General features: G+C 34.2%; 1 protein-coding gene across 1 annotated transcript; it reads left to right on the top strand.

Annotated features, from left to right (window-relative positions):
- Positions 1 to 1,038: 1,038 nt before the first annotated feature.
- LOC137723361 (F-box protein At3g07870-like) lies at positions 1,039 to 4,313 on the top strand. Its single transcript, XM_068462542.1, has 2 exons — positions 1,039 to 2,318; positions 3,994 to 4,313. The coding sequence occupies exons 1-2, from the start codon at positions 1,125 to 1,127 to the stop codon at positions 3,997 to 3,999; spliced, it is 1,200 nt and encodes a 399-aa protein (XP_068318643.1). The 5' UTR covers positions 1,039 to 1,124; the 3' UTR covers positions 4,000 to 4,313.
- The last annotated feature ends 7,789 nt before the right edge of the window (positions 4,314 to 12,102 follow it).

Below are 12,102 nucleotides of genomic sequence, written 5' to 3'. Positions count from 1 at the left end.
GTTTTTATTATTTTGGTCCTTATTTAACAGAGAATTTTCCCGGAATGATCAAAATGATTGATGGTGGACAAATTAGGAACTAATTTTATTAATTTCAAATCTCAGAGATCAAAGTGAGAAATTATGCCAATCTTAGAGACCATTTTGGCTAAAATGTGAAAAAACTCTTTTTAATGAATAGCAATAATGATAATTTTTTTTATATATTTGAATATAGAAAATTTATCATTTTTAATAGCAACGACATATTAATTATACATAACGACCACATAACCATTAGCAATCTAGATCACTATAGATGATGTGAGAGTGAAACTTGCTTTAATACTTATCAAGGGTTGGTGACGATGTCCAATTTGAAAACATTAGGCAGTTATTTGAAATATTTTAAAATGTTATGACCAATTTAAAATTACACCTTAAAATTAAATAGTTATTCTCACTTAATTTAAAAAAAAATACTAGCATATCCCACACACTTTTATTTTGTTTTTAAGAGAAGGGGAGAGGGAGATAAAGAGAGAATGTGGAAATGGAGGATGAGTTTTTGTTTTTATTTTTTAAAGTAAATATTTGTTAGGATCACATGTAGGTGATACTTGTAAAAAAAATACAAAATTACTTTATTGTTCTTAATTTTATTTTGTGATAGAGGACAAAATATCTTTTCATCCTCTTTTTGTTGACAAAAAAAATTTCATTAATACAGTTCATATTTATAAAATATAAAATTCTTTATTTGTTTGTGAAAATAAAATTATAAATTTGTCCACTTCCTCAACTGAAATCCCCACGAATAACCAGAAGGATTCTCATTAGATCTTTTTTGTGAGGATTCTGGAAATCATCCAATCCTATTCGTTTATCGTACATCTTATAAATTATTGTAAATTTTTTTATTTAAAATTGAATATAAACAATACCTGATAAAAACTGACAGCATAATATACAATGCACAGATATGATTATAAAATCTTGGGAATCCTCGAAGATGATCCGGTGAAGATCCTCTGTCCATGAATTAGAGCAGTCATTGTTCCAAGCATTATAAAGTGCAAGTACAGGCATTACACACGGTTCCATTCCTTCCCACCAAAAAGGCATCGTTCGCATTTCAGGTTTCCATGACATCTCCAGCCATGAAGAAAATCAAACCCAAGCACACCAGCCCGCCAACCAACTCCGACGCCGAACCGCCAAAGCAAAAAGATGAACAGGAAGAAGGAAACGAGAAGAAGCCCTACATTCTCCAACTCCCAAACCACATAACGGTCGAGATCTTCGGCAAAATCCCAATCAAAGCTCTGATACAATGCCGCTGCGTGTGCAAGTCATGGCGCCGATCGCTCTCGGACCCCCAATTCACAAAGTACCTACTTTCACAGACACCCGATTGCCTTTTGCTCCAAAACAGCAGCACCCGAAACCCCAACACCGCCGGCCTCTTCTTGGTCGACCTCGACAAACCCTCAGGCAAGAACGACGTCGTAATCAGGCTTCCCAAAGACCCCAATGTCCCGAATTTCGGTGTGCAAATTGTGGGTTCCTGCAATGGCTTCCTCTGCGTGTACGATAGGCTTAACAGCGGTCGGTTTTACATCTCCAATCCCGTTATTGGTGAGTCCATAACTCTTCCAAGATTTCCCAAGGATATTGCTTTTCCGTTTCTTTATGGGTTTGGGTTTAGTCCTGTCGATGGTGTCTATAAATTAGTTGTGGTTGCATCTACGAGTAACGGATTGAAATCGAATGAATGGGAGGTAATGGTTTTGACTGTTGGCACTGGAAGTTGGAGAAATGTTGGGAATTCTGTGTACCCTTTTGGGTACCAATCGTATGGGGTTTATCATGACGGTTTTCTTCATTGGATTGCTCGTAGCGACAATTCTGTATTGATTTGTGCCTTTGATGTTGGAAGTGAGTGTTTCCAAGAGTTGCCATTACCGCCTTGTTCTTTGGGAAAGCGTCTTGTTAGCCTCGCTGCCCTGAGAGGCTGCCTCTCCGTATACGTTCTCTCGATGAGTGATATCAATGTTTGGGTGATGAAGGATTATGGCGTTAAGGAATCGTGGGCCGAGGAGCTTGTCATGCAGCAAGTGATTGGGTACGGAACTAGTTTTTCTGCTACTCAATTGTTGAAATTTACAAAGAAGGGCCAAGTGGTGTTTTCACTCAAGTATAAACTGAGGGTTTATACTCCTGGAAAAAAGGGCTCTGCTGCGGTTGAAGTTGATGGAATACCATCAATGGTTGAAGCATTTGTCCATATTCCAAGCGTTGTTTCTCTTAAGGATGCCATCATGGATTTGAGCTCAGAGGTAACATCTCTCCCACATAGTTAAGCATTGCTTTTTCTTGCTGCGTGCAATTTGAAGGTCATTTTTATTTTGAATAGATGCAGAATTATTGAAATTATGTTTGTGTTTCCCATTTGGTGGCAGATAATTGTTCTGTATTCCCATCCAATTTAGATTACTCTGTTTTCATGATTGCATGTTGTTAGGGACGGTGTCCAGTTGATTAAGATAAAGTGATAAACCTCTTTCTCGTTCTACCTTTTTTATTTTTTTCATCGCTATTTTGGTTTATTGTTTTTATGTTCTTCTTTCTGATACTAGTTGTTATTTACATGACTTCTCAACAAATGTTTTGTCCAAACATGAAAAAGATTATGTGTTCTGTCTCTATTGTCAAAGTTAACCTACTCTGCATGTTTTCACATTTCTTAGTTTCTTGGGAAATAGAATCGCATCCGTGACTAACATTTTTTTCTTTCTTTCTGATAAGACATCCGTGACTAACATTAGTGGATATGTAGTTGTTGTACTGTCTTGTCGTACGCTATGTAATTCGGTTGAAGACTACTGTTAGGAGTAAGTACTGAGTATGGCCCATTTTCTCAATGATTTAATTGCTAAAGAGGCAGCTTTTGACAGTGGAGTGTGGACGAGCGATAGGAATCTTAGCAAGATTGTATGTTATGTGGCAAAGATGATGTTTATTGTGATCAGTCAAGCTGTTTCCATTTGGGGACTGGAGATGGTTTTCTTTTACTTGATTATTTTGAACTTTCTACTGTTACTGCGTCAGACGTTGGTGGACAAATAGTGTATAGTATGAAAATGGCTCTTGGCAGATAGAGAGGAGATATAGGGAGTACTAAGAGTCTAGTAAGCTATTGAGAGATGTTGAAATTGATATTTATTTATTTTTTCACGGTCTTTGGTTACAAACTTACAAACTTTGTCCGAACAGGCCTCTTCCATTTCACTTTGGAAAGAAATTGATTATTTGGAGTGTCATGCTTATGGTATATTGGACATATTTTACCCTGATGAAGCCTTGAAACATGTCGTCCACTGTTAGGAATCATTAATTGGTGACGGTTAAGATAATCTGCCTAGCATTAGTTGAAAGATTTTTCATTGTGGAATTCTAGTTTGTAGTTCATCATCTGGTAGTTTGATCAGAGTATGTCAAGGACTTTTATGTGGTAGAAATGCAATATGTTTTATACTCATCACTCCTTTCAAATTAAACGATTACAGATGGTGCATGTTAGGCTCCTGGTAGATTCCATTCCTCAGGCTTACCTGATGCCTGATGGGCTTTCTTTGAAGTACTTTAGTCACTGTGGCACATAAATGTAGGTAGTTTACTCAAATCCAGCCTTTAACTCTGTTGAGAGCTGTCATGGTTTGCTGAATATTTTCTCGTACAGTACGTCCATATGCTTTGTGCGAAAGCTACAGCATTCACGCAAGTTCTTGCTGCATAAGGGCACTAATGATATGGGGAGCCATTTGAATTGGCGTGGTTTTGGAAGAAAATATGATAAATGAGAAGAAAACATGGTGTAATATATGGTATATTGTTAGGAAATTATAAATAAAATGAGGAAACGTAATTCCCTAGCTTACCTCTGTTGATTGCTTTATCCATAGTGATCTTTGATTGAAATTTGCCTGTGTGTTATTTCGTATTGTTTTACAGATATAGATGAGACGATGTTTCGAAGTTACGGATTAGTTCACAGATGATGAAAAGTTGAAAACAGGTTATATTGGTGAAGAAGATACATCCTATTGAGAAGAAAGACTGTCTGAACTTTCATGCTTCAAGATTAGAAACGCTGTTCGATTTGGTTCATGGTTGCATTAGGTCTTTAACCGTGACGTTATGGTTAGGATTCGAGTTCTTAACTAGGGGAGTTTCTTAAGTTGGTAATACCAATCTGTAATCTATGTCAACTACATATATGTTTAACTTTTCAAGAGGACTCAAACTGTGTTTTGCTGCATGCATTCGGAATCATAATTTGAGGCTCCCGCTTTATGAATAGTTTTCACTTTTGTTTTAATTTGTTAATTTGTTTTTGCTTCAATATTTTTGAGTTAGTTTTGGTATAGTCCACACACCTGCATATATATAAACAACCAAAGGCACCCAAAAATCACCTGATATATACCCTTTGAGAATATATATAACCTTATTCCGGTATGGAATGAACTTATAATGATGGAACCTACAACTCGATTATCAGATTATAGATTATAAGTTCATAACCCTAGCTCATTTCCATTTTGGGCGGAACATATCTACTAATTCTTTGATTCCGGTTATTAAGGGGGATCTTGAACTAAGAAATAGATTTTAGAAGCTAAAAAGGGTATCCTAAGCAATATGACAAAGTATCGAAAGCCTACGGTTAAGTAACCCTTGTGCAAATAGAAATTACTTCCACTTTCACATATTCATACGTATAGTTCACTATGGTTAAGAAAGTGTTGTAGTATCTTCTTGAGTCCATATGACAGAGTATTCAACACAATCGTAGAGTGCTACTATTACAAGGACCTAAGAGACAAACGCCGACCAATCATGAGCACCGTAATGGAGCGTAAACTTATCTTAAACATTCAATATTTGCCTCGACCAATTTTCAGATTTCTTAAAATCCATTTTCATGTGCAATTGACATTGTTTTTCGTTATGAGTATGCATTAAATCGTTTATTTAATTGCACAAATTATTCTTTAATTTTATATGTGATTAATATAGCAATTAGACTATCTTTTCCAAGGGAAATTTACAAAGAAGGGGCAAGTGTTTTTATACAAGTATAAACTGGGTTTATATTCCTAGAAGGCTGGAAGAAAGGGCGCTGCTGGGGCTCAAAGTTGGCTTACTCTGCATGTCTTCACATTTCTTAGTTTCTACTGGACTAGTAGTCAGCTATGCCAGGTGTTGAAATGATTTGTCGGATTTACTGGTTTTATGTTCTATCGTCGAATACGCATTTGTGTATTTGGGGTTTTACAGTAGATGCTCACAAACACTGTCTGCAACGGTCTCTTCCATTTCACTTTTAGAGAACAAGCAAAAATGCCCGTGTGATGTTGCGGGTTTTAAGACTTTAATATTTGCCTACTTCACCATTCTCAGGCTCATCTTCATCTTCATTATGTAGAGGTGTTTTCTCTTCTGAACTTTGCACTGCAAGGGTTGGCAGCTGGTTTCTACAAATTTTGAAAAATGGAGTTGTTAGTGTGGATGGTTTGTCGAATTTAACTCAAAATAGTAGAACTTATAACCAAAGCTAAGACAGTTTATTTATGATAATCCAGGTGCATATATAATCCGCATTTCCCTTTTTTTTTTCCCATCTATTCTATCAGATACAATGCGATCACAAACGAGTGCATTTAAATTAGAAAGAGTTGACATAGGGATATATAATCTGACGAAGAAAATGTCTTTATAGCAATAAAAACAAAAAACTGATTGATAATTGGACAAAGAAAAGGAGGAAGATGAGATGAACAAAGAAAAGGCCTTAAAATTTTGACAGAGGCATTTTTAGCAAGTTAAAAAAAAAAAAAAAAGAAGGCATTTCCATACAGAAGATTCAATATCAATATGCAGTAAAAGAAAAATAATGCCTGAGCAAGGAAAAAACCAAAAAAAAAAAAAAAAAAAAAAGTAAACCTGAGGATGTAGAATGCCTACAAACGAAGTATTTTCTTTTCAAATGAGAAGATAGAGGTAACTTACTTACTTAGTGCTTGTGCTAAGGATCTAAGAGAAGTGAGAAATTTAATCTTCTTTGTGAAAGCTGAATGAAGTGTAAATTGTTTGAACGGCCACTACTGTTAGAAAATTGGAAACCAAATGAGAGATCATAGCAGAAAAATTGATGGGGAAATAGATTAAGAAAAGCAATTAAAAAACATAGAGAACAAATGATGTTGTCCAATGTACTTAATTTCTCTTATATAATAAGACAACTGTGTATATTTCTAGACCATCTGAGAGAACATCAAATTCGAATGAACTAATAGATGCATTAATCATAAGTAGGCGAAAACGGTTTGACAATTAGATCTTTAGAACATAAGTTAGGATTTTTGATCGGTTTAATTTAGGAAAAGTTTCGCTGTGGAGGAAGCCGACACACATGCTTGATGAGCCATACCTCCTCATGGATCCTCATGCTAGGAAGACTAAATTTGCAAACTAATGATGTGTCATCAATTGAAATGAGCAAGTTTATCAACACTTAATAATAAACCAATCATCAACTTTTATGTTTTTAGTTTTCAAAATTTTGTCTAAATATTTCATCTCCCTAGCATTATCCCCATACTTTAACTCACGTTATTAACAATTTTTTTCCACCCCAAGAAGTCAGTTTAAAGTTAGGGTGTCACCATAGAGACCACGAAAAGAATATGACCTATATAAAAATTAAATTTATTAGCCATAGTTAAACTACCAACATGCGGTGCAATCTTATGGCAGTCTTTACTCTCGCCACCTAATATGGGTGCCTAGGTGGTAAGTAATTCGGACTCACACAACATTTATAAGTCTTTGAGTTTATGAATTCAAATAGAGGAACTACTATATTTCAATTTAAAAATCCTAACTTTGGTCCAAGTTTCTCTCGTACAAATTTTAAATTTTATCATTTTTGAATCCCTTAGTTTTATGTTTACGAATTCAAATAGTTTATCTTCTGAGAAAGCAATGAAGAGCATAATTCTTATGAGTTTGAAAGTGGTCGATTGGTCAAAGGGAAGAGCATAATTCTTATGAGTTTGAAAGTGGTCGATTGGTCAAAGGGCTTTCATTAATATCTACATATTGGATTGTGGGTGGAACGATATTATCAATGAACATTTTTTCATTTCATGTTTTTAATACAATATTTTATCATGTTGATACGAAAATTAACGTTAAACTAGTTGCAAAGAGTTCATAGAAAATCCTACTTTAAGAAAGTATTCTTAACATTTTTCAGGTGAAAAAATGTCTCCTTAACATTTGTCTTGAGGGTGTGTTTAAGATTTCAAGTCATTGAAACCATGGGTATAATGTATGAATCCGAATTGGAAAATATACAGGAACGATCTCTTTTATTAATTTCTTTCAACAAACAAATCTTCATGAATCATATACCCCGACCCGCTCCTCATAAGCATTAACTATGCACCGCCGCTCTTGCTAGGTTTCTTGAGTAATTTGGGTTGGTGGAGTCCGTGGCTCTCACTCTCTCTCTCTCTCTCTCCCCCATCTCCATCGTGTAGTTCATGCAATTCCCGTCTTTACTACATCTACAGAAATCTCATGCATGCATTTGCAGATTTCCTCACCCACTCAAAAATGCCTCTGCCCCACTCTTCTACTACATGTATTAAGAAATGGACAGGCTACTATGGAGAATAATCCGGCTTAATTATTTACTAAGTAGGTACTTATTCCTTAACTAAAGTGCTAATAATTTGTCCCATTTTAAATTTATTTCTTATCAAACTACATATTCTGCTCCCCACCCCCCACAAAAAGAAAAGAAAAAAATTACATATTTTATAGAACAAAACTGAAAATACTAGGGCCACCAAGATTGGAATATGCATCCCCAAACTCTTTTAAAGGGAATTTATAAAACAAAGCCACGCGGACATGCAACCACCATCACTTGGCGCTTGTCTCTCTCTTTCTAAAATGCTAACAGATTGACACCTCTCGATCCAATATTGAAGACATCTCTCTCCTCTTTTAATATGGAATGCTTTACTTACCGTAATATGTTGTGATTATTTAGGGCAGAATTTTTTCTATTAAAATTTTAATTTTTACGACACCACCTAAGGTTTTGACGTGAGATCAGCTATAACTCGAATTTTTTCCTTCAAGTTCTCAAATTCATATCACTTTCCATTCTAGAAATAAACTCTAATCATCATGAATAAAGTGTTGAGAATGAGTCTCACATCGGGAATTATAAATAAAATAAAATATATAAGTGTATGGTTCTATCAACACTTAGTAATAGGTGGTTAAATTGTTAAAATGTTAGTACGATTAAGAGTGGGCTAATAACTTGTCTATCTGAATATCTGACATAAATCTTTAGTAGAGCTATATACCGAAATTAATTAAAGTTTCAACATATACCTAAAAAAACTGCGTTTCGGGCTTTCGTTAGATATTTACTGATCATGAAATTGTTTAAAGTTTCAATAAGTACGTACTCCCAGAACTGTGAAATTTTTCAAAAGGTTCCGCCGAAAATTTATGAAATTTCAGTAGGTAACAATCGAAAATGCTTCAAAATTACCCAACATCTCAGTGATACTGTTCTTTAGCTTCTTCTTTCCAGCAGATCGAGTATATAGACAAAGTGTGTGACAAAATTACTTAGATAAGGAAATGTGAAAGAAAGATACCTAGCAAAGCAAAAAACTTTTGGTGTGGAGGAAGACGAGTTCGCATTGTGTTTGGAGGAAGATGAGTTTGCCCATTGTGTTTTGGCTGGAGGATCGGGTATCTCGATAATTAGTGAGGGAAATTTGGGTCAGTTGAGTGGGTCCTTTAAGTTATACATTACATGAATTAAAAAGTAAATTGGTAGTGTTTTGAGTATGGAGGGTGCATGCTTTTACTTAGATAAGTGGTGCTATCAACGCATTTTTTTTACTTCTTACACATCAATTGTTAATTTATGTTATTTGATTATCTTCAATTTATTTAATTCAATGATTAAAAATTGAAAAGTGCGTGTAAAAAGTGAAAAGAGTGTGTGGATAGAACTACTCCTAAACTATTTCACACTGGGCAGGTTGGCAATAAAATTACTCATTAACATATGATTATGTGCATTGGGGGCAGGTTTGGTACTTAAAAAAGAGATAACATACAAAACGACTAACTGAAAATTGCCAAATGAGCAATATATTGATGGCCAGGATTAATATTATACCTAATTTTACGCGTGCTTAAGTGAACCAAATTCACATAGCTAGTAACTTATTAAGGATTGGATTAGAGTTGGTTTTGTTGAATGAGTTGAAACCATGTAAAAGTTGTCAACAAAATCCACAGTAGTCATTCATGGTGTGCATGGATAATTTGAAGAGCTAACTTGTTGTTAAGCAATATAATCCATGTAGTCAAGACTTCTTGTAGCGTAACTTAACTACATATTAAGACTAGTTTGGAAAACAAACACAAAACGTACACCATGTTGCATGTAAGTTTCTCTCATTTTCTTTTCGTGAGCTAAACTACGAATTGAACAAGGAAAATGACCAATTCGATATCAATTAATTACATATTAAGACTGGCCTGGAAAACAAACACAAAACGTACACCATGTTGCATGTAAGTTCCTCTCATTTTCTTTTCATGAGCTAAACTACGAATTGAACAAGAAAAATGACCAATTCGATATCAATTAATTACAACATTTTTTTTCCTCAAAAAAATTACTACGTTGATTTGTGTTGGAAATTAGTGGCTACATATAGTTCACCAAGAAAAGGACTCCAGCTCAGGCTTATTCAAGGTTCTAAAGCACACTCAGAAGCAACACCATAAAGGCTAGGAATTGCGAATATATAGGACATCATACCGGCCTACTTCTCACTTTAGTGAGGGAGGCAGGTTAATTATAATAGACATGTTTAACAGCTATTCTTTTTCGAGGGCAAATGTTTAACAGCTAATCAGTTCATCAAAGTAATATTATTGCATTCAATAGATATATTTTAACTAAAAAAAAAAAAATTTATTATCAAATTCGCTATTTATGAAAGAGAAATGGTAAGGACTCTCCCAAAATTGGGATGAAATTTACGAGTTCTATGATTAACTATATTTGCATGAGAAATGCTAATAGAACTCTCTAAAAATTTTCATTGACTCTTTGTCACTTTATAGTTTTAGTACAATGTTTTACAATGTTGATATATGTATTGAAAGTAGTAGAGAGTCAATGATGAGTCCACTTTTGAGAGAGTTTCCGTAGCATTTCTCTATCTACATTTTGAAGAGAGAAATGTTAAGACCATTTCCTTCAAATTATAGGAGTCAAATTACATTTGATAGCTAATGAGGCAATTTAAAGTCGTATGTCAAATTTTGTATTTCTCCAACCGAATTGTCAAATGTTATTTTATTATTTAAATAGAGCTTTAAATGGTTGTAATTATTTAAAAAAAATGTTGAAACGAAATTTTTATTAGTTAAAATGTTAGTGGAATAAAGGACCCATCATTAAAATGATTAAAAATAAATTTGAAATTGATGCCAAATTTGACTCCAAATCACAAAGCCTTTAAATTTAGTCAGCAAATAACACTTCGTTGGAGAGACATTTGATGTCAAATATGCACAGTGGCATTTCACTTAAGATTTTGACATCTCCTTTGAAGATGCTCTAAGGAAATTCTCTCAAAAGTAGGACTCTATAGTCTATATGAACTCTCTGTCACTTTTTTCTGCACAATATTTTATAATGTTAGCAAAAAAATTAGCATTAAACTGTAAAGTGATAGAGAATTAAAGAAGAGTGATAAAGAATTCCATTTTAAAAAAATGTTTTTAACATTCTAAAAAATAAGATTTTTTATGAATTCTCTACCTCTATTGCTTTGAAACTTGTGATAGTACCGACGCAGACTCCACACTCCCTCGATGTCTTGGGAGATTTTTCCATGCCAAATGTTGGACCATCAACTTGGAAAGTGTGGCCATACAGGCACATAAGGTTTGGGTGTTTGAATCTTCAGTTTTTCATGTCTCAACCCATTTTACTCTTATCCATATCTCAAATTAAAAAATAAAAATAAAAAACATGCAATCCCATTCCCTGTCTGTCAGACCATGGTCGCCAGTTTCTAATAATTAAACTTGGAAAGGAAAAAAATGCACGAATGAGGATGAGACAGAAGTTTTTGGATGCCAATATAATAGTATTAAAAATTGGTTGTAACTTATAAGAAAATAGAGATGATCCCTGTCCAGAGAGCAAGGAGAAACTACAAGTCATACATTTGAATTTGAAACCAATAATTGCCAATGAGATAGGATCCTATATATTGATCAGTGTTCCTTAGGTTCAAGTTCACTTTCAAGCACCTAATTAAAAGCAAAACAAATTAAGCATTAAAAAATAATTGAGATCATACAAAGCCAAACCTATGCTGTAAACAGCCAAATACAATTATTGGACTCTGAATTTCTGAACTGCATAACGTTGGTGGTCTTGTTTGGTTGTTTACATATCTATACCACTTTACTAATTATCAAGTGATTTGAAGTCTAATAACAGTTTCTTCTGAACATAAAGAATTTGAAAAAGCAAAGTTAGGGAAATTACATTTGGAAATCACATTGGTGTACAATCTAATGTTGATGCACACAACCAACATCTAATAAGATAGAGACTTATTAATTGACACTCATAGGATTTTGCCCCTTGGAAGACTTAACCACCTTATAATTCAAATCATTTGAGTTCCCCCTATTTCTCAAGACCCCGTCGAGAAAAACTCAAGCCCCTCTTCAAGAATAACTCGAGTCCATTTCGAGTGCTTGTCGAGTAATGTTTTATATTCAAAGTTATTATATTTTACAGAAAAGGATCCTAGTTGGATTCTTTTTCTAGAGATTCCGAAAATCTTGTGATCGTGGTCGTTCATTGTACATCGTGCGATCAATTATAATTTAAAATTTAAAATTTAAAATTAAATATAAATGATATCTAATGAAAACTGACCGCACGATATACGATGAACGATCATGATTACAAGATCT

Source organism: Pyrus communis, chromosome 17 (assembly GCF_963583255.1).
Source record: "Pyrus communis chromosome 17, drPyrComm1.1, whole genome shotgun sequence".
Classification (NCBI taxonomy): Eukaryota; Viridiplantae; Streptophyta; class Magnoliopsida; order Rosales; family Rosaceae; genus Pyrus; species Pyrus communis.
Note: the sequence above shows the minus strand (reverse complement) of the source record. Positions and strands in the feature narration are given on the sequence as shown.